Below are 25,773 nucleotides of genomic sequence, written 5' to 3' on the forward strand. Positions count from 1 at the left end.
AAGCCATTGGCCAATTGCTGGGAGGATAGAATAGGCCGGACTTCCGGATCCCTGGAGGCAAGGAAGAGACACAGGGAGAGGAGTGACAGAGTTGGCCTTGCTTCTGATGGAGAAAAGTTGACCAGATGTGACCGTACAGGCCGCTCGCATGGGCCGCTCATACAGGTGGGTGATCAGGGGAGTGTAGCCGGGACTAGAGCAACTGAAGTTAGGGCAGGTGGGAGGTGCGGAGCTAAGAATTGATAAGGGCACGCTTTTCCAGGCCGGAGATAAGTAGCAACCAGCAACTGTGTCAAAGGGCACGAGGAAATTGAACTGTGTGTTTGTGTCTTTTATGGGCGGATTCAAGGGCAGCTGGGTGGGGGCTGGTAACACGGCCATTTCAGGAGCTTAGGCGGGGTAGCAAAAGCAAGCAAAACAGACTCCCAAGGGAAATAGGGCAAATGGTCATGCAATATGATCACAATGACGAACACCCAAAAAGAAAATGGCAAATCTAAGCTATGTGTGGCAATGAACCTGTAATCTAAGTGCTCGTAGGGTTAATAAGTTCCGGGCCAGGTTGACCCATACAGTAAGACCCAGTCTCAACAAAAATAACAACAACAAAAATCCCACAGACAATCTTAACATTGTTTCCTTTGCAAATCCCAGCACAGATATATTAGTACTGAGAGATGAAGAAAGCTTTAAGCTAGGTGGTGGTGGCTCACACAGCTTTGGTCCCGCCACTCGGGAGGCAGGGGGAAGCACAGAGTTTGTTTCCAAGTTCCAAGACAGTTAGGGTTACACAAAGAAACCCTGTCTCAAAAATGAATGAATGAATGAATGAATGAATGAATGAAGATGAAGTTTTAAGCTTAGAAACTACCCAATCAAGAGCTTTTTATTACAGATCATCTTGGGGGAGAAATTTAAGAGTACAGATAAAATCAATGTGTATAGCTAGACATGGTAGTATAAGCTTTAAATCCCAGAATGTAGGAGGCCCAAGGCAGACACTCTGAGTTTCAGGACAGTTAGGGACCCTACCTCAAGAAACAGTATTCTAATGAAATTTCATTGTGATATGAGATCATTTACCCGATGTATTTATCACTCGCTTGTAAAAACTTCACATTTTAAGGAAGGACACAGTACTTCTTTTAGACTATATAAAAGAAAAGAGTTAATCTATACATATTGAGCACCTAAATACAGAGGACAAAAATGTTTCAGATTTTGGAATATTTACATATGCATAACAGGATATCTTTGAGATATCCCAAATCTAAATATAAAACTTGTTTGTTTCATCAACCCTGTGTTGGTTAGTTCTTTGTTGATTTGACACAAACTAGTCCTATGAGAAGAGGGAACCCTAACTGAGAAACTGGATGATAGGCAAGCCTGTAGGGACATTTTCTTGATTGATCATTGCTATAGAAGGGCCCAGTCCAATGTAGGCAGTGCCATCCATGGGCAGGTCCTGGGGTAAAACACCAAAGTGAGCAAGCCTTGGGGAGCAAGAATTCCTCCACGGCCTCCATTTTCCACCTGCAGGACCCTACCCTGGCTGCCCTCCACGATGCATCATAATTCGGAAGGGTAAACCAAATGAACCTCTCCTCCCCAGGCTGCTCGTGGCCATGGTCTTTATCCCAGCACACAAAGCTAAACAGAGCATCCTACACCCATCTGAGGGTAACCCGTGTCTACATTGACTATGACAGTATGAGGGCAGATGTGGACATTTTCACCTTTATGGTTGTGCTGTAACTAAAATTTCCCAACTCTAAAGTATTTCAGATTTCTTATTTTCAGATTAGGGATATTCAACTTATACAAAAACTTCTTTTACATAATTTGCCCAAGAATTCAATCCATTTAAATGCACCTAAAACTTCATCAGTGTAAATTTTCCTACCTTGGCTTTCTGGAATAATTCTGATTTATATGCTTCGTCTTCAGTTATTACACCCATGTAACAATAGCAGCCAAGAACACCCACCAGAAGACTCGAACACCGGACAAGGGTTTCTGAACTTGTAATCTTAAATCATAAATTTAAAAATACAGTATTAGATATAAATAACCTATGTAGTTTGGAATTACCTCTGGAAGAATAAGTCCCATACATATGAAGAAATAAAAATTCAACAGAGTTAAAGCTGAAATAGTCTGGGTAATACTTTAAAACAAGCAAGAATACCCAGCAGTGGGACACATATTTTAAATCCCAGCACTTGTGAGGTAGAAGCAGGTGGATCTCTTGAGTTCTAAGCATTCTGGTCTACACTGTAAATTTCAGGATAGCCAAGGGTACAACAGAGAGACCATGTCTTGCAAAACCAACCAACCAACCAACCAACCAAAATAAATAAATAAATAAATAAATAAATAAATAAATAAATAAATAGATAGATAAATAAATAGATAAATAAATAAATAAGCAAGCAAGCAAACAGATAGACACATAAATAAATAACATTCAAAGAAAAAAGGGAAAACTAAATTATTTTAGAATGAAACCAGCTATGACTGATGAAGCAGACCATCAGTAAGTGGCAATGACAGAAAAAGAGCCATACTGCTCCTACTTGATTTTTTGGGTCATCTTTTGGGTCATTTTCTAGGGTTGCTTATTTCACTCCTTTGGGAGTTTATAAGTGTTTTTCAACTTTGTCACTTACATAACAGAAAGCTTTGTGGCAGATATAAAGCTTAACAAACTAAGCAACTAAGCATTAAGCAAATTATGGCAAAGGTTGAGATATCTAAACATACGGGTATCCATGGTATAAACAAGATACTAATTAAGTGCCCTTGAAATCGAAATACTACATAGTATGGATTGTTGTTTTTTGGTTTTTCAAGACAGGGTTTCTCTGTGTATCTCCGGATGTCCTGGAACTAGCTTTTAGACCAGACTGACCTAGAACTCAGAAATCTGTCTGCCTCTGTCTCCTGAGTGTTGGCATTAAATGTATGTGACATTACGCCCAAAAACTATGAAACTAATACGTGAAAAATTACTGTGGCTGAACGAATATAAGGCTTCCACATCAAATGTAACATGCGGCTAACTAAATACATGGAATAGGATAGATGCACACCAGGCATGGAGAGAAACGGTGATTTACAAGAGTAGCATCCATGGATTTGTGATGTTACAAAGACGAGTCATTCGACCTCTAACGACTGGGTACCTGCTAGTCCGTTTCATAGCTTTATAATCATTCCACGTGTTTCAAATGCAACAACTAGAGTTTTCTTCTCCTATGACTACAATTTCCCTCCTTTGTATGAACATGTTCATTTCATCATGAAATTCTTAGACTTGCACCAGCACTCCTTCCCACTCTTGTCTACAGAGTTCCCAGAACAAAGTATCTCAAAGTCGCTGTTTTCCCTTCCTCCATGCTAATGTTTCCTACTTGTTGGGCTGTGCCAACATTTACTTACAACCAGGCTTCACGCATCTTTCACTCTCCCATTTTCCTTCCTAAATACTAATAAAAGTTCAAGAATAGACTTTAATTCTTTCTAAGAAATCTCACCTCAGAAGAGTAATTACTTAAAAGCTGTTCTGATAATCCCAGAAGATAATGATCCAGTGATTCCTTGAGATTTTGGTGGACAGAGAAGCCAACACGAGATTGAAATTTTTCTACAGTATCTTCTTTGACAGGAGTTAAAAAATCCATCTTGTCAAAAGTTGTCTGGAGAAACAGTTCTTCCGCTTCTGAGAACGAAGGCTCTTCTGTATCTTCACAGTGCTGCTCACTTCAGGAGTGAGACCAACGATTAATAACCACAATCTATTATCTTTCAACTGATTTGCAACACATTACAAATAAAATCACCAAGAAAGCGTTCACACCACTCAAAGACTGCTGAGGACATTTTTGAGTTAGTCTATCAAATGCTTCTCTTCTTTGGGCTTTTATGGCAAATTGAATTAAGATTAGATGATTTCATTATTAGTAACAGATTTTACTCACAAAAATGTATAAGTTACAGTTCCAAATTCAAGTTCAGCGATATATTTAGACACTAACCCTAGATAACCGAATGTAATCACCAAAAACAACTGCCTTCTTTTCACCTCATTTCCAAAATCAGTGATTTTCTTTCATTTTAAAGAAGTGAGAGACTGGATATCTTCATATCATTAAGCTATTTTCAGTCACAGTGCCAAATGTAGGTCTCTGAGACTATCAACTAAAAGCAAGATTTTAAATATTTTCACGTTAATTATAATTAAGCTTTGTTTTTCAGAATTGGTTCTAGTTACACTGTTCAGGAGGGTCTCCAACTTCTGATTTCAAGATTCTCTTGCCTCAGCTGCCCAGTGTTTGGACCTCAGAACATCATTATATCCACCTTTCCTTAGTTTTTCTTTTGCTCTGCCTTCGATGTAGCTAGTTAGATGGAGTGAGTGAGTGGCTATGTGTGTGGGCACGGGCGTGCGTGTGCACGCCGGATGCACAACTTGTCAAGAGTCAGTTCTTCCTTCCAGCAGTGAGTCTCAGGTCCCAGGGACTGAACTCAGCTTATCAGGTTTGAAGAATGCCTTTACCAGGCTGGAGAGATGGCTCAGTAGTTTAGAGCACTGACGCTCTTCCAGAGGTTATGAGTTCAATTCCCAGTAACCCCACTGTGGTTCACAGCCATCTGTAATGATATCTGATGCCTTATTCTGCTGTGTCTGAAGACAGCTATGGTGTAATCATATAAATAAAATAAAAATTCTTTTACAAAAAAAGAAAAATGCCTTTATCTGCTAAGCAATATCATTGGCACTTTTAAAACAAACAAATTTTACTCAACATACAAACAATGGGTCCCTACTAAAAACTCACTTCACATAAATTTTATGTTCTTAATTTTGCATAACTGTACAGCCTTTTCTCTTAAAACTTGTTAGACATGTTACAATACACATCAATAAAACGGTAACCTTCATCTAAAGCAATAAAATGTAAACTATAATCACTAATAAAAAACTTCTTTCTGATAAGCTATAGGGATATTTCTTCAATCAGACCAATTTTACCTTAATTATTAATAAGATGAGCCCCTACCCTGATAGAATTATCTTTCTAATTAATGCTATATCTTAAAATACCACATATTTTCTTATATAACATACCATTCTGGGGCACTTTGAAAAAACTTCATTGCAGCTTTTGAGTTTTTCATAGTGAGACTTACAAGAATTTTTTCCAGTATGAGATGAGGGAAATTACTAAAAAAGAAAAAGAAAAGCTTCATTTAAAAGACCACATATCATTAAAAAAAACTTTAACATCCATGTATATATAGCTACAAATTAGGATCCTTAAAACTCAGACCCCAATCTAAAAATGCTTTCATCTGTCCTGAATCACTTGTATTGTAAGGAGTTTATTAAAGATGTTAGAACAGTGCTACCGTAGTTCCTAAAACTGCTTAGAATAAATTATACATAATTTTAAAAGGGGGATTTCTTTTTTCAGATTGTCTGTTTATTGTTATGTGTATGTGAATTTCCTTGCATCAATGTCTATGCTTCTTGTGTGCCTGATGCACAAAATGGTCAAAAGAAGGCATCAAGCTACTTTAGGGCCTTAGTTCTAGTTTGTCTTCTCATCATTCATGTAACAAATTTTACCCAGAATACACCCATTATGATTCAGGAGTAGGATGAGATATAGAAAGAAGGGGGTGGTTCTGATGCCAAGGTCCTGCTCCCCAATTGGTTCTTGATCCGTCAGTAAAGAAAGCGGGGGATCAATTGCTGGGCAGAAGGTACAAGAGGGACTTCCAAGTCCCAGAAGGAAAAGGCAGACACAAGGAAGAGGGGGGTGGGGTTTCCCATGCTTTGGAGAAGCCAGCAACTACATGAAGTCTAGGGAAGAGCTGGGTCCTGTGGCCACTGCTACAGGGGGTTGGCCAGGGATGTTTGACAGGGGCTAGGTAGGACTAGCCGCTGAAGTTTAGGGCAGGTGGGAGGAGCAGAGATAAAAATATTAAGGTCGGGGTTGGGGATTTAGCTCAGTGGTAGAGCGCTTGCCTAGCAAGCACAAGGCCCTGGGTTCGGTCCCCAGCTCCGAAAAAAAGAAAAAAAATATTAAGGTCACACTTTCCCAGGCAGGAGATAGCATCACCCAGCTACTGTGTCTTAAGGCAAGTTGAAAAGGAACAAAGGGTGTATGTGCCTTTTGTCCAAGGATTCAAGGGAAGCTGGGTGAGGGCTCGTAGCACAGCTGATTCTGGAGCAAAGATGGATAGAGCATGAAACTACATGCCACAATAGAATGTCACAAAACACACTATAGACCAGGTGTAGTGGCCCATGCCTTTAATCCTAGCACTCAGGAGGCAGGGGAATCCCTATAAGAGGCTAGATTGGTCTTGGTCTATATAGGGAGTTCCAAACCAGACCAGAGTTACATGGTAAGATCATGTAACAAACAAAACAAAAAACACACAGGCAAAAGAAAGAAAAAAGTTCTAAATTTAATGGGAGAAGGACATTTTTGGTATTCTACAATGGGGTAGGTAATCATGATGATTTACTCTGTGTGTGTGCATGTTTTGAAGAAGCCATGGCTTTCAATGTGTTCCTCATAAGTAGATTACATCTACTTAAGAAGATAATATATTAACTGTGGTTTAAACATCGTACAATATATGTGTGTATCGAATATTACATGGCATATGACAACTATGAATACTTTTTATAAATGTTAAATTTTTAAGAAACAATTGTGTGTCTATCCTTCGTGAAAATCTCCCATATACCACAGTGAGATAACTTTTTATTTCAGAAATAATCCGGCACATAGATACAGATGATTTTTAATATTTTGGAGATAACTCCAGGAAATTCTGCACTGTGAGTATAAAATGAAGCTATCGGATCTCAGACGTGTAGCGAGTCTTATAAAGTTAAGCAGGCAAACATGCACAGTGAGAACAGAACAAGAGTGCAGGAGCGTGCCGGAAAGCAGAATTACCTCTGGAGAATGGGAGGCGGCTCTGCGCTGTCTTCCAAGTCGCCCTCTAACTGGTAGAATAAGAGCCACCTCATTATCGACTCCTTCACAGAAAAACTTCTATTTGCGTCACACACACTTTGTTCTGTTCCCATTTTTATTGCATCTGGAACTACACACATGCTAAGCGCCAAAGTCAAGCAGCGAACTGAAGGACTACAGAGAAACACAAGGAGACTGTTAGAGGCCAGCGGTGTCTCTGAAGGGCACACACCTTACCCCTGCTGCTTACCACTAAGCCTGTCATGCACAGGCAACAACGAGGGACAGTTTGTGAAGTAAGCTGTGAAAGGGAGATTACATTTCCCAAACTCTTTTGATGTAAAATTTTTGTCCCGGGGGCTGGAGAGATGGCTCAGAGGTTAAGACCACTGTCTGCTCTTTCAGAGGTCTTGAGTTCAATTCCTAGCAACCACAGTGCGGCTCACAACCATCCATCCTGGGATCTGATGCCCTCTTCTGGTGTGCAGGTGTACAGACAGACAGAGCACTCAGACATAAATACATCTTTACCAAATTGTACAGAGGTACAAGGATGGTTATGAAGGTTGAATAATTATGTGACAGTTAACAATTTAAATTTTATAATCGTATACAAAAAGCTAGTCTTAAAAATAAAAAGGCAGGCCAATGGCTCACATCTTTAAACCTAGCATGTAGGAAGCAGAAGCAGCAGATCTCTTAAGTTTGAGGCCGGCCAATTATGGAAGTTAGCCAAGGCTATGCAGTAAGACCCTAACTCAAAATAAATAAAATTAATTAATTAATTCCTTCACAAAACCTCTCTGTATTATTAAGTATTTTGGGCCAAACAATACAAGCACCCAAAACAGATTTTAACATATCTTTTGCTAAAGTAACAAACTATGAAAATAATCAGGGATATACACTCATGTGTTTATGTAAAATCAAATATAATAGAACCTACCTTGAAGGTTTACAGGCTGAGCCAGTAAATAACTTCCAGAATTCTCTGTCAAGTTCAACTAAACTACCTTGAATAATGGCCCCAAGTAAACCAAAGTTTTCAGTTTGTGTTTGTTCAGAACTTATACCACGAAAGGTAATAGACCAAATTTTAATCCATAGTTTCAATAAATCTGACTTTTGAGAGCTTTCTAGGTTTGATTTCTTGCCTTGACATAAGGCAACTTCGGTAAGGCATCGTAACACATGTGGGATGCGTTCTCCACGCCGCTGTTGAGGCAGAAGCTGGTACAGGATCAGTATTAATGGAGACAGCTCACAGTTAGGCAAACTGGAAGGATATTTTGATATTAATCGGGTTGTAATCTGTAGCCTGAAAGGAAAAAGGAAAGGATTATTGTGAACTTTCAATCCTTAATTAAAAACATAAAAGAAAACAAAGATCCAAATACTGTACCTTTCTGTATCCTAACTAAAGAATCATTTTTCACTCTTTTCAATCGTGTTTTCAAGTAAATGGACTGCTGACACTGACTAGGCCCTGCTGCCAATTACAGAAGGAAGAATTACACAGTCTGGCTAGCTACATCTTTACATAAAATCTCAGAAACAACTAAATTTCTCATCTTTTGGCACCAAAAATATTTTATATTAGGAAAAATATAACGTAAACACTTGTCTTTGACACCAATTTATCATTGAATACAATGTTCTTTGAACATTCCAGAATGACAGTTCTCAACCTGTAGGTCACAAGCCCTTTGGGACTTGAACAACCCTTTCACAGGGGTTGCATGTCAGATGTCCTGCATTTCAGTTATAATGTTATGATTCATAACATTATAAAGTAGCAAGGAAAATAATTTTCTATTGGGAGTCACCACAACATGAGAACCATAGTAAAGATTTGCAGCATTAGGAAGGTTGAGAACCACTGCTCAAGTACTACTCAAAACTATGTTATTCATTGCTTCGTGTCTGAGGTGAGGCTCATAAAAGTCATTCTATAATTCTTTTGATTTGTTTGGTGTTTTTTTGTTATTGTTGTTTTGTTTTATGAGGCAGAGTTTCTCTGTGTAGCCCTGGCTGTCCTTGAACTCAGAGATTCACCTGCCTCTGCCTCCCAAGTGATGGGATTAAAGACCTGCACACCTCCACCCGGCTAGTCATTCTTGATTAAATAGACAGATTAAGAATCTAAAGTAGTGGGGCTGGAGAGATGGCTCAGTGGTTAAGAGCACCGACTGCTCTTCCTGAGGTCCTGAGTTCAAATCCCAGCAACCACAAGGTGGCTCACAACCATCTGTAATGGGATCTGATGCCCTCTTCTGGTGTGTCTGAAGGCAGCTACAGTGTACTCATATACAATAAAATAAAATCTTTAAAAAAAAATAATCTATAGTAGTAAAAGATATATACAATCTCAAGAGAAAACAGAAGAAAAAAAAAAAAGTCAATGAAAAGATCTGAATGATCTTCTGTTACAGGTAGACCTAAGCCTACCACGATCATCAGAGAGGTTTCATCCAGCAGCTGACAGGAGCAGAAGCAGAAACCCACAGCCAAACATTGTGTGGAGCTGGGGCCAGTCGGGGAGGGTCATAGGGGCTCAGAGACTGAGGCAATAACCATGGAGCCTGTCTGGGTCTGAGCTAGGGTCCCCTGCGTCTATGTTATGGCTGTGTAGCTTAGTGTTCTTGTCCTAACAGTGGGAGTGGGGTTCTTCTGACTGTCTTGCCTGCTTTGGAACCCTTTTCCTGCTACTGGGTAGCCTTATGTAGCCTTTAGAGAGGGTATTTGCCTAGTCTTATTGTAGGCTGTCATGCTGTGTTTGGATGGTATTTCTGGGAGGCCTGCCCTTTTCTAAAGGGAAATGGGGGAGAGGGGAGGTGGGGAGGGAGGAGGAACTGAGAGGAGTGGAGGGAGGAGAAACTGTAGTCAGGATATACTTCACGAAAGAAGAATAAATTAAAATTAAAAAAACTAAAGTAGAACTGTCAACTACATAAAATTAATGGAAGCTTAAGCAGTAACAAAATCTATATAGCTTTTCCACACAACTCAATTACATATAAATATTCCAGCAACAAGGTGAAAAATATCCTCCCGTCTCCCACTAAAAACCTGTTAAGTCTTGAAGTATCTTCAGGCATGCTGGTTAACATTTCTAGGCTTGGTCCCTTTCAGCATAGAAAACAGGCCTGACTAAATGCAGTCTAATTATCCTAATCAGAGTTAATCTGTGATTATAGAGTTGTGCACATTTAAATATGAATGAAAAAGAAAAAAACAAAAGAGGTAGCCTTGTCTAGCACAGCAGATGAGCCTTTTAGTGACCATCGCAATGTGCTAGAGCAAACACTTCACTCTGCTACTAACAGCTGGTCTGAGAATAGTCAGACAACAGCTCTGGTCAATGAAGGCTTCCCAGGGAAACATGATTTAAAGCACACCAAATGAGAAAATACAACATTTTACCATGGCACAAGATCAAAATCATTCTGTGACTTCTGAAGATAATCTTTTATCACTTCCCAGCCTATGTCTATTTTCCTTCTTTTGCAAGGTACACTGTAGTCAGTGGATTCCCTTTGTGTCGCATAAGACTGAGAAATCTCCACGGATCTGGTATCTGCATTAAAAAGCTGCAAAATGAAAAAAACCACATTTTTATTGCTACAATTTTTTAAATAAATCATTGGGGAAAATATTTCTCAAATGAAAATATAAGGACTCAATTATTAATAAATTATAGAAATATACAGGGGTTGGGGATTTAGCTCAGTGGTAGAGCACTTGCCTAGCAAGCGCAAGGCTCTGGGTTCGGTCCCCAGCTCCGAAAAAAAAAAAAAAACAAAAAACAAAACAAAAAAAAAAAAAAGAAATATATAAAGATATTAAGAGATAAATATTTTGCATAGCAGTAATGACATTCTAGCAAGTAGGGTACTAAATTTATTTTTGGGGACATTTACCAAAACTTTGAACAGTGTATTTTCAACAGGAGTAAAATTTAATTTAATCAAATAAGACGTAAAAATTAAATTTACATTAACATTTAAGAGAGCAAAATTACTACCAGTATGTCAATCAAATCTGTGGAGAATAAAATACTCATTTATAGTTCCCAATGGAACACTACGTGAATAAAGCCAGGCACAAAAGTCCACATACTTATGATTCTATTTCTATGAAATGTCCAAAGCAGATAAATCACTCAGAGATAACAGAAGTAGATTAGTGGTTAAGAGAAACAGATAAAGATAACCGAAAGCTTGGAGGTCTAAAGTCTCTGTAGGGGATGGGAAAAGGCTTAGGATAGATTTTGGTGATGGTTTCAGAACAAACCAATGGTAATTATTATAAATATTACCAGCGAATTTTATGCTACATGAATACTAATTTTTTTTTTTTTCTGAGACACAGTTTCTTTGTGTATCCTTGGCTGTCCTGGAACTAGCTCTGTAGACCAGGCTGGCCTTGAACACACAGATCTCTGCCTGTCTCTGCTTCCCGAGCACTGAGATTAAAGACATTCTCAACCACTGCCCAGTTGATTTTTTTTTTTTTAATTAGGATAGGATTAATTTACCTTCCCTGGAGATGACTGTCATCACTAGCTCTAGACACATGACAAGAGTTATCTTTCAATTAAAAGGGTTAGTTTCAAATATGCATAATTTGAAAATAACTGTTAGGAATATAGAGTAAATTTTATAGGCTTGTCATAATGCAAAGATCCAGCAGGAAGAAAATTAATAGGAAATTTCAAATGTGACAAGAGCTACTAAACCTGGTAACAGACATCTGCCATCAAGTCAATCAAATTTTCCTTGACAGCAATATTACGAGATCCTGAGGAGTATTTCCCTCTGCTTCCTATGTGACTTATCTCATTCACCAGCAGGTCGTATAAGTTGTACAAGATCCTTTTCCATTTCATGGATTCATAAGCACCTGTAACCCAGAAACACAGTGTATTTATATTCAAATTCCACCCACACTGCCAGTTTTCAAAATGGCTCACCTGCTAAGGCACCTCGCACCTCCATATTACCTGCCTAGTCCGACGTCTATTCAGCACTGATGTCCCATTGGGCAATGTCCTTGAAAATTTACTTCCTAATGGTTTTCATCTCAAATTCAGGTAACTGTGGTTGTTATGAATGTCCTTACAGTTCATCTAAACATTTCCCTTTTCTAATGTCTGTGTGATGTCCCCTAAGAAGAGATAACATGCCCTTCTTCCACAAGGGGACCAGCTTCTGTGTGATTTTTATTACGGTTCCGCTAGCACATATACGATGCTCTCCGTTGACAGTGGTTATGTCACCATGCAAGTCACACTCAGTCAATCTACGCCCCTCTTAAAATGCTAACTGGGGCCTGCAGAGTCCGGGAAACACAGTCCTCATGGAAAACTACAGGGCTATTACTTCTCACAAACAAGAGAGCATAAAAAGATATTATCGAAGGCTAAAACTAAGTGAATCTTTCTGGCAGCCTCATAACCCTGTCAAGTTTTCAGTGAACCATAAATATGCAGTTAACTAACCCATTACACCACCCCTTATGGCCTCATCCTTATCCTGGTTAGAGCAGGATGAAAGACAAAAACTGGGAAGTCACAATTCTTTTTTTTTTTTCTATATATCTGAATGTATACACTACACTAAAAAAGCTGATGCACATCCCTACTGGAAAAGAGAGTGGTGTAACAGTTATTCTCCATGATAACCGATGTTAATGGGCCAGACCATCTTAACAAAATCACCACTATGACCCAAGGTGAACTAGACTAAAGGCTAGTACAAGCTTGAATGCAATTATAGACAAGCTATGAGAGTTCATCGACTTGATATCATTCAATCCAGTTTTGGGTTTTTTTTTTGCTTTTTTTTTTTTTTTCCTAGATAGGGTTTATCTGTAGACAGCTGGCTGGATAGCTGGCTATCCTGGAACTCCCTTTGCAGACCAGGATGGCCTCGAACTCAGAAATCTTAACTGCCTCTTCCTCCCAAGTGCCGGGATTAAAGGCGTGCACCAACACTACCTCAATCTACTTCTTAATGAAGAATATTCTTGGTTTAAAATAAAAGGGGACAGGGGATGCAACCAGGGAGAATAAGAGATTCATTACCAGGGCTTTACTGTTGTGTATTTTGCCCCCAGAAAATGAGCCGTGGGTATCATTGAGGCACCCGGTGTGGCCCTTCTACCTCTCGTGTCTTTGCATAAGGTCACTACCCTCTTGGAAACGGAGGAACTGGCTTGGCTATTTTCCTTTCTATTAGAAATAAGAATCGCCATGGAGATAAACAGGCTCCTGCTTTCCCTAGCTTCTTTGGCTCTGCAGTCTACGTCCCCTCTTATTAGGAAGTGGTGGATAAATGGCTGTTGGAGGAAACGTCTCGGACTTGTTTTCCTCTGATACTTTATTGAGTGGGAAGGCAAGATAGAATTACCGCCACTGGTTCAGATCCGAGAGAATGCATGAGAACGTCTCAAGACTAATCACACACTAACCGGAGACACTGCATTCCTCTCCAGATCACTGACGGCACACAGACAGCTTCTATTTCAATTCAAATGGGGAAATTCCCTTATACCTTCCTCAGGCGCTTTGGCTCCCTGTGGATGATGGATGTAAATCTGCAGGTGAATTAGTTCAATAATTACTTCTTTTAAGGAGTCATTAAGTCGATGTTGAGTCCAAATATACAGTAAGGTAGGAAGAATTTCATCTCCTATTTCACACACCCGCTTTCGGAAGTTGACAGCCAAAGTCTTGAGGAAAATGTTAAGGGCTGCTAAGATGTGACTTAAGCCAGGAGAGCTCTTTTCCTGTCTGCAACAGAAAATAAAGTCAACAAGCACACTTGAAAGAATAAAATATAATGTTCAAACAAAATCATATACTGGGTTCTTATCTCTTCAGAAAAACAATCAAAAAACCCCACAACATTACTAACCATTAAAAAAACATTTATTCTCACTTGGGGTTAAGAAATTTTTCCTGTTAAATGTTTCTGCTACTAAACCACTGTCTAAAAATACACGCAGTTTTTTTGTACACCTACAGTTACGTTTTAACATAAACTGAATTTTGCCATACAAATGTGCACCAATGCTTCCAAAATATTTTACCACTTTATTCTTTTTTAAAAATGTGTTTGTTTATTTATTTTTATGTATATGAATTCACTGTCGCTGTCTTCAGATACAGTAGAAGAGAGCATCGGATCCCGTTACAGATGGTTGTGAGCCACCATGTGGTTGCTGGGAATTGAACTCAGGACCTTTGGAAGAGCAGTCAGTGCTCTTAACCACTGAGTCATCTCTTGAGCCCCACTACTTTATTTTTGATATACTACATCTATTCTTAAAATGGAAAGAATGAAATTACTTAAGTGACATCTGACTATCCTTGTTATCAGTTGAGAAAGACCACAGGGCTCAATTTAGTGTCCTTTAGTGTTCACACATTAAGAACATTTGGTTCTAAATGGCCCTTCAAGGAACTACTGGTTCTATAATGTGTCGATGGTTCCTTTTGAAAGACAGTATTTTCTACCCCCACCAATGCAGTGTAGTCTTGTCTCCAAACTGTTGATAGTACTTGCTGTTTATTTCTAGTTAACACAGCTCTTTTAATTACAGTAGCACTAACCTCACTGTGATCTGTCTTGCACGTCTTTGATACCTAACAAGGTTGAATGTGTTCATAAATTGACTGCATATTTACTTTTCTTATTTATTTTCTCATGATGCAGACCAAGATGGCAACAAACGCACAGTCATCCTATGCAGAGCCTCCAGAGTACTGAGTTACAGAAGTTCACCACTACTCTAGGCCTATCTTTTTCAATTAGGGTATTTAAAAACATTTTTAACTAACCTATTTTTTATTGGTTTTTGGGTTTTTTTTGGGGGGGGGATTTCACACAACGTGCCTTGACCCATCTCCCCAGAAAAATGGTTTTTTGTTACCAAGTTTCATGAAGTTGTTATATAATCTGGATGTTAAGTCTTTAGTCAGATCCACAGTGTGTGAGATTCTCTCCCATTTGGCAAGCTGTCTCTTCACTCTGCTCAGTATTTCCTTTCTATGAAGATACTGTAGTTTCTTCTTGCTTCTTTTTTCTTTCGTTTTGGGGGTTTAGTCCCAAAAGATCACTGCTTTTATCTTATAACAAATTTAGTGTGTGTGCACACACATGCACACACAAGTATGCATGAAGAGGCCTAAAGGAGGATGTTGAGTGGCCCAACTGTTCTCCACATTATTGAGAGCTCTTGAAACAAGGTCTCTCCCTCAACCTGGAGCTTACTTGCCATTGTGGAGTAACTCTGGTGGCCAGCAAAACCCAATTATTTTCTGTCTCTAACCTCAACTACTACTCAGCAAGGCATCAAACTTTGCTCAGTTACACTGGGGTATTTTATTTGGCTGCTAAGGATCCATACTCAGTTCCTCATGCTAGCACAGCAAGTGTTCCTGCCCACTAAGCCACCTCCCAGACCCTTATATCAGTATCTTAAAGTGGTTCATCTGTTTGCTTTCTTCAAGTTTCTCAGTGGCAAAGCTTTGGTCTGTTTTTTGTTTTTGTTTTTTTTTCTTTCTTCATATAGGATGGAAAACAGAGGTCAAGATGCATACAAAAATGAAATATCACAACGAAACATATGACTATCCAGTTATGTATAATAAAAACTTAGTATTCAAGAAAATAGGAATATCCTGATTTGATCACTACCTACTATAACTATACTGAATAATCACATTTTACATCACAAATCTGAGCAACTGAATACCCACTGTTGAAAAGGCAGTCTAATTTAGTCACTAAATCTACAACATGGTCATGGCGAGAAGATCTAACGCAGTTTGATGCAATGGGAAACAAAGTGGTAGGATTACCTGGCATACTGAATAGCCTTGGAAAAAAGATCTAAGAACTTTGAAGGTAATCCATCAGTCTGTGAGCAGCATCCTCTGGTGACAGCATGAATTATTCTAGCCACTAAAACTCTATTAATGTCCTGTGATGGTTTGAGATACAGCCTGATGTACAGGGAAAACAATTCTAAAAATTGAAAAAAGAAAAAAAAAGAATTAGCTAATTATTTTAAAAATCAACTATGTTCAACATCACAATTCAACTTAAATATGCTATAATTCTCCAAGACAAAAGTATTAAAGATAATCTTAAATTTAATAGAATAAATCAATGTTTGTTAATGTATTTAACATACGAACATAAGTAGCACAGTATGAAGGTATCTGTTTTAACAACCAGAACTCAAATAAGCCACTTAATGTCTCCACGCCTATACTGCTTTACCTAGGACTAATCAAATCACTGACTGAGTCCTGGTGTTCTACCAGTGGTGTTTTTTAAATATGTAAAGAAAGTAGCACCCGTTATGAATGGCTTCACAGTTCGCTCTGCTTGTATTTACAATTCATGGATTTTTAATAAAGGACGTTAGGTTCTTGCTCAAAGAAAAAGGGAAGTTTATTCCTTACAGTGATAACAGCAAGCAGAATACTTCCACCTTTGCATTAGGTCCCCAATCTCAACAGCATCGTGAACAGGAATGTTTGACCCAAATGAAAATAGTAGCCCTTTTATATAGAAGTAAGTTAAAGGCGAAGCCATTCTTTGTATCAAGGAAGCCAATGACTCTACCTCTCAGGTTATTCACTACACAATACACCCTTGAAGAAAGTAGTCTAGGTTAAAACAATAACAAGAGTCAGAGATAGGCAGAAAAGTAAAATCCATTGAGAATTGTGCCAGACATAATGAAGAGTAAGCCAGTGGCTTTAGACTTTATTCCCATTAGAAGATAGAGACAGGGAAGAATAACAACTATTTGTATCTTCCTTTTCAATTGTTCACGTCATGCTTCTGCAAAAATAGATAAGTGGCTTAAAATTGGGTATCAAACAACATATATGGCCAATATAAACAAATCAAGCATTTTTAATCATATTATATAATCAGAGTTCATAAAATTATATCAATTATGTCAATATGTTCGCACTGTATCAAATAGTTACACAATGGTAAAAATGTTCACGCACACATTGAAGAGAAGAATCCTTCTCAACAATTTTCTCTTTTATTGACAGATAAGAAAGAGCAAAGGCCAACACTGTCACTGCTTCTCACTAAAGCACATCAAGCTACCTATATGTTACTCAAGGGGAATGATCTAAATTTTCAGAATCCATCATGCCCCCCTAAAGAAGGTGTGTGAAGGACATCACGAAACACCTCAAGAAGTCTCAGAGAGTGCAATCCTGCCTGCTTTTTCTCGTAAGACGCAATGGATGCATTCAGATGACATACTTTCTCCATGAACAGTAAAACTTCTTGTGTGAAGAATGTTCGTGGAGTTTAAAAAACAAAATCTCAAGTATCATCAGAGGTAAGTTTCTAGGGACACTGTATGAGCGAGCAGTTGTGTCAGCGGCCGATGGAGCTGACTGGCACGAAGCTTCAGACCTGTGTTTGCGTCTGTTTAGTGCCCTGACGGACGGAAGTGCAGTGCTGCAGTGCTTTACGGTAGGCCTGGCTCTGGGGGGGCCTTCAGTTACAGAGCTTCCCAGTGGCCCACGGGTCAGGATTTGGGATCAGGATGTAATAACGACTCTCTCAAGTGCGAAGACAGGATGTCAGGAATAGGAAGGAATTCTGTATCATAGCACTGAACAGCCTGCTACCACATCTCTTTTAACATAGAACTCTTGCTTGCAACCTCGGTGACATCTCTGTCTTTTGGGTTCCTCCTTTATTTATGGCTATCACTGTTCTGTGTGCACACCGTAAACAAGCTTGTAGAAAGTGAACGGCACGGTGATATTTAGCTGTTTTTTTTTTTTTTTTTTTTTTCAGTCACTGGACTGCTGAACAGTTGAAAACGGAGCAGTAATCTTTGAAACCGGTAACTCCAGTTCCAGTGGTAAGCACCTACCATGCACATACGTGTCTTGATACTTTTGAGAGTACAAAGTAAATGAAAAGTAAGAACTGAGCATGGTCGTGTATACCTCTGACTCCAGCTTTGGCACACCAAGGCGGGAGGATTCCAAGCTGAAGGCCAGAACAGGATACACAGCAAGGTGTAAGAGAATTCAGGCTCTGAAACCACAGTGATATGATTTCATCGATGTAATGTTAAACTCTGAGCCATCCGTGCGATTCAGACTCACAGCCTTCAAACCTACCTAGCCACTGCTGCTGAGACACTTCACACCAGTATTTCCTCACAGACAGGATGTCTTTGAGAAGAATGTTGCTGCAGTCAGCTCCGTAAGTTGCGCCATTAGATGAGTCTTTCACTGTATCCATGACGTAATTCAAGAGGTCCTGACATTTTAGCCTGGGTGCTCCTATTTAAAAATCAAACAAAACGGTAAAAATGCATACATCTTAAAAACAGAGAACCCTTCAAGTGCCAACTTCTTTAACCAATTCCACTCAGAAAATTATTATAAAGTTGCTCTCTCATCCAACAGGGTCTGGTAAATTCTATAGGCCCTAAGTAGAAATTCAGCAGGTTGGCTGTTTTGTTAATAAAGTTTAACTGGAACACAGTCATGTTTCTGCATTCACTACATACAGCAAATGACAAGAAAGGAGTATCTGCAACAGAATCTATATGACCCAGAAAGTTAAAAAGGAAAAAAAAAAAAAAAAAAAGACATTTGCTAGATGGCTCCATTAAAGATTAAACTTACCAACCTCTAAAAATACAGCAAAAATAATGAATTTTTATACTTGATTCACAATTTGTAGTACTGGACTTAAAAGAACTCTAAGTCTCTGAGCATCTTTATGAATAAATTTATTAAAGTAATCTTGAATTATTCTAATTAGAAATAGCCTAGTAACTCTGAAAAGCAAGATTATTTCCATGACATCTACACAGCATACAAATGGCATACATGTAGAAAAGGCTGAAATTTTAACAACACAATATTTTAGATTCTGAAAATTCAGTGCTAATAAATGTTCTTTTAAAATGGGTTAAGCCACTAAACCTTTTCTTTGTATGTGTATGGGTGTTTTGCCTCCATATATGTCTCAGCACTGCATGTATGTTGTACAGTGCATGCATGAGGTCGAAAGAAGGTTCCAGATTTTCAAGAACTGAATTTATACATGGTTGAGAGCTCCCATGTGGGTACTAAGAATTGAATCCAAGTCTTCTGGAAAGACAGACAGTGTCATCTTCCCCACCCCAAATTTGTATTTTCAAAGATAACAAAATTACATTTAAAAACAAAATTATGCCAGGCACAGTATTACACACCAATAATCCCAATAGTCCTTGGTAAAGACACGATTCTGGCTAAGGTACATTCTTGACTATACGGTAAATGTAGGACTATCTTGAGACACAAGGAAACCCTATCTAAAGAAAATGGGGGGGGGGGGGATTTAGCTCAGTGGTAGAGCGCTTGCCTAGGAAGCGCAAGGCCCTGGGTTCGGTCCCCAGCTCCGAAAAAAAGAACCAAAAAAAAAAAAAAAAAAATGGGGGCAAGGGATTTAAGTTTAAAAGGGTGATCTATCTCTAGGTAATAGCTGGAGTAATGTAAATTGGAGGCTAGCCAAGGCTACAGAAATAAAAGTGTTTTATTTTTATCAAATCATACTGATACCAAAACTAAAGGGTTATCATTTCTTCAATACTGACTTCATTTTGAAATTGAACTACATGTAGACTGCAATTCAATATGCATAAGTGAATTAGGTTAGCGTTTTCTTAATGATGAGAATGGTTATATTCAGAATTATCAGGCACAGTAAGTACTCACTGACATCACAGCACAACAGCTTTCGGTCATGGCTTACAATTTCAGGCATCTGACCCAAGATGCCTCCCACACCTGTGTGATCCTTTCCTGCCATTCCTGGGGTAGCTTTCTCACAATTCTTGATTTTTTTTCCCCTTCTTCATCTTTTTTTTTTTTTTTCCTCGGAGCTGGGGACCAAACCCAGGGCCTTGCGCTTGCTAGGCAAACGCTCTACCACTGAGCTAAATCCCCAACCCGATTTTTTTTTTTATATATACATTTGTTGTATTGTCAGAATATTATGGAAAGGAATAACTTACCACAAATGCCCAAGACCAACAACAGACAATAAATTTAATTTCATAAGTATTAGGATGAAATCTTAACTTTCTGTATTCTTTATCCCAGAACATTCTCTTTCTCTGTCAAATATAATTATTTTAAAATTTATGCTATTTCCTAATTCTCTCAGTAGAGATGAAAATTCAGCGGCACAATATTTGTCTAGCATGCAAAAAACAATGAATACTATACCTACCATTGTAAAAAAAAACAAAAATGAAAATAACAAAATAAAGAAGTAAATAAAAATCTGTTTTATAAGGAGGCTGAGTTATTTATATGCTTAAGAAACCCCGGGAAACCAGTTTGCACGCCTGGTTTCTATTTTCTACACTCTGTGCTTAGTAAAGGATCAGGGACGCTGGCATTACTTTAAGTTCCTTCTTAACGATTCCCACACCCACTAGTTTGTGAATGATTTTCTTCATTCTACTTTGGATACAGTATTTAAAAAGTCTGTTAAAATCTCAGCCTGTGTTTCAATTGCCAGCCACCATTCGGTCCATGCAAATAAATAAATAGAACTGAAGAAGCAAAGCAGAATGACAGTAGCTCTCTAGCTTTACTGTAGGTCTGCTGACACTGCAAAATTCCATTTCTCAAAAAAACAAACCAGTTTTATAGTTTTTTTCCTTTTACTCCTCCCAAATCTTCCCCACCTCCCCTCTTCTCCAGATTCACTTCCTGTCTCTCATTAGAAAAGAACGGGCTTCTAAGAGACAACAATCAAACATGACAAAATAAGGTATAAAACAAAACCCATCATGTCGAGGCTGGACCAGGCAACCTGAAAGAAGGAAGAGAGCCCAAGATCAGACACGAGAATTAGAGACTCACTAGATCACACCCAGGAGTCCCACTAATGTGAAAGCTAGAATATACACACACGGCGGACCTGGTGCAGACCCGTGTCAGCCCTACGCTTGCTGCTTCTGATTCTCTGAGTTCAATTTAAAAGCTATCCTCTAAATAAAACAGTACTTTCTACCTACTTAAATGATCTAGTTTTGGCAATTTTACTTTCTGGTAAACTAACATATTGGTACACTTTTAATTGTGATCTCCATGATTTACTTAGTAACTAAAGGTATCTTTTCACTAGAAGATAAAATTGTAAGCTACAGAATTTTCTGCTGGGCAACAAAACCTGGTGTCTTTCACCAGGAACTACATGTTACAAATTAAGGTCCCAATTCTATAAGCCAACAGAACAGTGTTTGAGTGAATATAAAGCTATCACATGAGCCAAGTCAAGTATAAAACGTTTCCATGTAGCTTTCCTTTCTAAAAACGGAATCTTGAGAGGATGGAAAATTTCTTTAAACAGCTACTCATTAGATTTGTTCTACTATATCATTAGTCAACAGCCTATGTAGTTTTACTAAAAATTTACCACCAACTAGATTTTATAATTACATTTTACGTGTGTATATGCGTAGCTGTGTGCATGATACTCACCGACTGTTAAAGAGTTGGTTCTCTCCTTCCCTCACGTGAGTCCTAGGGACTATACTCAGGTTGTCCGGCTTGGCAGAAGGCCTTTTACTGCTAAGCCATCATAGCAGACCATGGATTTGCCTCATTTTTAACCTAAATTTGCTATCACAAATCCACATCCTTATCTACACAGAATGTACAAAGTCTGAAACTTCTCAACAAACATTTTCTGCTCTAGCTTTCAGTTTTAATATAAAGTCCATTTCTTTGCAAAAGCTTATGAGGATCCTGCATTTCTGCTTCAAAGACATCATTCTTGAGGTCAGCAAGATGGCTCTACTTTATGGTACTTGCAGGCAAGCCTGACTGATGATCTGAGTTCAATTTCGAGTCATGGCGAAAGGAAAGAGCCGACATCTACAAGCTGTCCTTGGACACCCATGAGTACATCATGGCAAATGCACACACGTACAAAAAATAAATGAAACGTAGGAAAAAAACTTTAAAATCCACCTTCAAAATATCATAGGTAGGGACTAAAGGTGCTTCTCAGCAAAGGGGAGCTGACCTAGCACATACAAGGCCCAGGTTTAATCCCAGTACCACACATCTATCTTCACGTACACACACTTAATTAACTATGTAAGTTCAGGATGAGAGATGTGTGATTTATCACTCACGGGGGAAAAAAAAAGACTTGATTTTTAATCCCTTTTTTTCTTTAAATGATAGCAAAATATTGAGCTGTAACTGCGTTTTGACCACAAGAGGCAAGTGTTATCTCAGAATCAATAGTGCATGCCATAGGTATGAGGACCTACATTTGATCTCCCAAACCCAAAAGTTGGGCACTGTGGCACGCAGTTGTAATCTTAGCACAGATTAGACGGAAGGATCCCCGGGCCTTGTTGGTCAGCAAACTCAGCCTATTTAGCAACAAGCTCCAGTCCAACAAGAAACTCTTTAACAAAACACACAAGCTGGATGCCGCCCAACTGTCCTCTCATTCACCAGAATACCTGTTGCACCCATATACGTGAGTGAATGAATGAATGAATGAATGAATGAATGAATGAGCGCATAGCCAGCAATGGGGCATGGATTTGCAATCCAGGCACTGAAAAAGATGTGAGGCACCTGGATCATATATCAGAGGCCAACCTGGGCTATACTGAAAGACCCTGCCTCAAAAAACAAAATTGAAACAAATATGCTGTAGACTGTGACAACTACATTATACTACAAGCCTGAGTGCCACTCTCTGAGGAATAACAAACTCAAGAATATCAGGTCAATGAGCTGAAGGAATTAGGGCCATTTACCTCAGAGGAAGAGTACTGAGGAATGCTATGGCTATTTTCAAATATATCAAATGATGTCACATTGAAATCAAATGCTAGGTTTTCTGTGTATAATTTAAGTTAGAGGGACGAGAGACATAGCTTAGTGGTTAAGAGGGTTTGATGCTCTTACAGAGGACCTGGGTTTGGTTCCCAGCACTCACATAAAACTATCCAGTCCCAGAGGATTCTCCTGATTTCTTCAAGAACTGGAATATATGGTATACCTACATACACACAGACAAAACCACTCATCACATAAATAAGCAAACCCTAAAAAGTAGTAGTAGCTGGAGAAACGGCTCAGAGGTTAACAACACTGACTGCTCTTCTAGAGGTCCTGAGTTTAATTCCCAGCAACCATATCACAAAATCTGTAATGGGATCTGATGCCCTCTCCTGGTGTGCTGGAAGAGAGCAACAGTGTGCCCACATACATAAAATAAATAAATCTTTGAAAATAAAGGAGAGCAGTAATCCATGAAGACAGACTTTTAAAAACCCCTTTTACACATTTTTGTTTATTTCCTTTGTGTGCATGCACATGCTCACACATGCTAACACATGCTCACACATGCTCATACATGCACTAAAGCACCCATGCTATGGTCCATGTGTAAAGGTCAGAGTTAGTTTTCCCCACCATTTAGGTTCTGGGGCTCAAACTCAGTTCATCAAGGTTCCTGGCAAAAGTCCCTTTAGCTGCCAAGCCATCTCACCACCTGACAGGATTTATACCTCAAAACTGTTCAGCCTCCAAATGGTTATTGAATCCCTGAGACTGCACTTCTGCTAATATGTAGAGGGACTATAAGAACAGGGGAACTGAAGCATTAATTTTTAACCTGTTCACTTCTGTTATGCTAAATTACTCTAAATTTTGATCCCACTATATTAAAAGCCAGTTTATGTGCTAAGAATTTCAAAAGGTACTTAATTTTTATGCCACTGTTATTAAGATCAAATGTATGTATGCTATGGTAACTACTGAAGCATTTGTGAGTAATGCATAGTGTTGTTTTACTTTTGTTGTTGTTGGTTTTTTTGTTTCTTTGGATTTTATTTTATTTTTATTTTTATTTATTTATTTATTTTTTTTGAGACAGGGTTTCTCTGTGTAGAGATCTCTGGCTGTCCTGGAACTTACTCTACAGACCAGGTTGGCCTCAAACTCAAGAGATCCACCTGCCTCTGCCTCCCAGGTGCTGGGATTACAGGTGAGCACCACCACACCAGGCCAATGTCGCTTACTTTTATTTGCACATTTGATGAAGAATCTGACCAGACTGCTAATCTCTTGCATCTTCTTCTGTCTGGAGGTTTGTGTAGAGGCTGAGACATTTGATTTTGCTGTTCTAAGACTTTCTGTTTCCTTTTGAATGTACTTCTGCAAAAACCTTCAAGAGAAAAAAATCATGTGCTCGTTAATGCTCACACTTTACCATTTCAAACTCTCCTGTTTATCCACCCCCCCGTCCCCCCGTGGCATCTTTTACACCACACTGTTGTACAACAGGCTCAATGAAACCACCTCTGTTCAAAGTCCAGCAAGGCACACAATCAATACCAAGCCTCACTGCAAAGCTCTTAATCTGTACCCTGCACAGTTCTCTTTCACCTTACCTGCTTGCTCAGAATGCTACTGAGGATGTTCAACTCTCCTGACATTATGAGCAGTTTGTTATAATTCCAGGCTTTAAAGGAAGGCTGTGTGGAAGATACGGAAGGCTGGCCAGGATGGATGGAAACCTGGCCTCTCTAATCAGCTTATGAAAACCGATAATAGTAATTATAATACTGCAAGTAAAATAAATGCTCAAAGAGAAAACATGTATTTTTCCATCTTATGTGCATTTAGAACTTTAGTGTCAGGCTGGAGAGATGGCTCAGTGGTTAAGAGCACTGACTGCTCTTCTAGAGGTCCTGAGTTCAATTCCCAGCAACCACCTGGTGGCTTACAACCATCTGTAATGAGATCCGATGCTCTCTTCTGGTGTGTCTGAAGACAGCTACAGTGTACTTATATATAATAAATAAGTCTTAAAAAAAAAGTTTAGTGCCAAGTTAAGAGATAACAAAAAAAACAAACTCATAAGCTTGGCAGTGGTGATCCCTGCCTTTAATCCCCACACTCAAGAGTTCAAGGGCAGTGTGGCTTTATTTTTAGATCCAGAATTTTTAAAAAACCAGTTTTAGCCAGGCATGGTAGTGCACACCTTTGGTCATGGCACCAGGGAAGCAGAGGCAGGCAGATGTCTCTGAGTTCGAGGCTAGCCTGGTCTATAGAGAGAGTTCCAGGACTGCCAGGGCTACATATAGAAACCCTGTCTCAAAAGCCCAACCCCCACCCTTGCCCAAAAGTTTATCTGTAGGTATTCTAAAACAATTTACCATTGTATGAAGGGATAGGAAGGGCTGGAGAGATGGCTCAGCGGTTAAGAGCACTGACTGCTCTTCCAGAGGTCCTGAGTTCAATTCCCAGCAACCACATGGTGGCTCACAACCATCTGTAATGGGATCTGGTGCCCTCTTCTGGTGTCTGAAGATATAGCTACAGTGTATTCATATACATAATAAAGAAATTTAAAAAAAAATTAAAAAAAATTAAAAAAAAAAAAGGGATAGGAATACCTTCCTTACTACAATTGTTTACTTTGTTTATTTGTAATGAGCCGAACTCCTTATCTTCTTTATCTCTACCACCTTCCCAAGGTTAAAGGTGTTATACACTCTACCAACTTCTGTTAAATTCTACATAAATTTAAAATGTTTGGGGGGCTGAGGAGATGGCTCAATGGTTAAGGATCAAAGTTCAGTCCCCAGACTGCAAGTAGGACAGTTTACAACCTCTATATAACTCTAGTTTAAGGATATCCAATGTTTACTTTTGGACCCC

General features: G+C 38.9%; 1 protein-coding gene and 1 long non-coding RNA gene across 12 annotated transcripts in view; one reads left to right on the forward strand and one right to left on the reverse strand.

Moving 5' to 3' along the window:
- Positions 1 to 25,773, reverse strand: part of Atm (ATM serine/threonine kinase) — a 104,102-nt gene that overhangs the window by 74,242 nt on the left and 4,087 nt on the right. For 7 of the 10 annotated variants that reach the window (XR_005487761.2, XM_039081069.2, XM_039081070.2 and 4 more), the window contains 11 exons: positions 24,129 to 24,274; positions 18,187 to 18,351; positions 15,871 to 16,036; positions 13,559 to 13,797; positions 11,743 to 11,906; positions 10,428 to 10,594; positions 7,951 to 8,322; positions 6,984 to 7,178; positions 5,135 to 5,230; positions 3,540 to 3,765; positions 1,907 to 2,032 (listed from right to left, as the gene is read on the reverse strand). Coding sequence is in view for 9 of the 10 variants with exons in the window: in XM_039081069.2 (XP_038936997.1) it covers positions 1,907 to 2,032; positions 3,540 to 3,765; positions 5,135 to 5,230; positions 6,984 to 7,178; positions 7,951 to 8,322; positions 10,428 to 10,594; positions 11,743 to 11,906; positions 13,559 to 13,797; positions 15,871 to 16,036; positions 18,187 to 18,351; positions 24,129 to 24,274 (2,062 nt within the window). In the remaining variant the exon portion in view is untranslated. Of the gene's footprint in view, positions 1 to 1,906; positions 2,033 to 3,539; positions 3,766 to 5,134; positions 5,231 to 6,983; positions 7,179 to 7,950; positions 8,323 to 10,427; positions 10,595 to 11,742; positions 11,907 to 13,558; positions 13,798 to 15,870; positions 16,037 to 18,186; positions 18,352 to 19,507; positions 20,888 to 24,128; positions 24,275 to 25,773 lie in introns of those variants that run through there. The other 3 variants (XM_063265114.1, XM_039081072.2, XM_063265115.1) reach the window with 3 other exon arrangements.
- On the forward strand, positions 38 to 24,705 carry LOC120094159 (uncharacterized). 2 transcript variants are annotated; one of them, XR_010054387.1, is made up of 5 exons: positions 38 to 165; positions 17,089 to 17,387; positions 17,855 to 17,921; positions 23,984 to 24,094; positions 24,571 to 24,705. It is a non-coding gene; the product is annotated as an uncharacterized LOC120094159 (long non-coding RNA). The 2 variants fall into 2 exon arrangements; XR_005488192.2 differs by lacking the exons at positions 23,984 to 24,094; positions 24,571 to 24,705 and having other exon boundaries at positions 17,855 to 18,372.

This window comes from Rattus norvegicus, chromosome 8 (genome assembly GCF_036323735.1).
Source record: "Rattus norvegicus strain BN/NHsdMcwi chromosome 8, GRCr8, whole genome shotgun sequence".
Taxonomy (NCBI): Eukaryota; Metazoa; Chordata; class Mammalia; order Rodentia; family Muridae; genus Rattus; species Rattus norvegicus.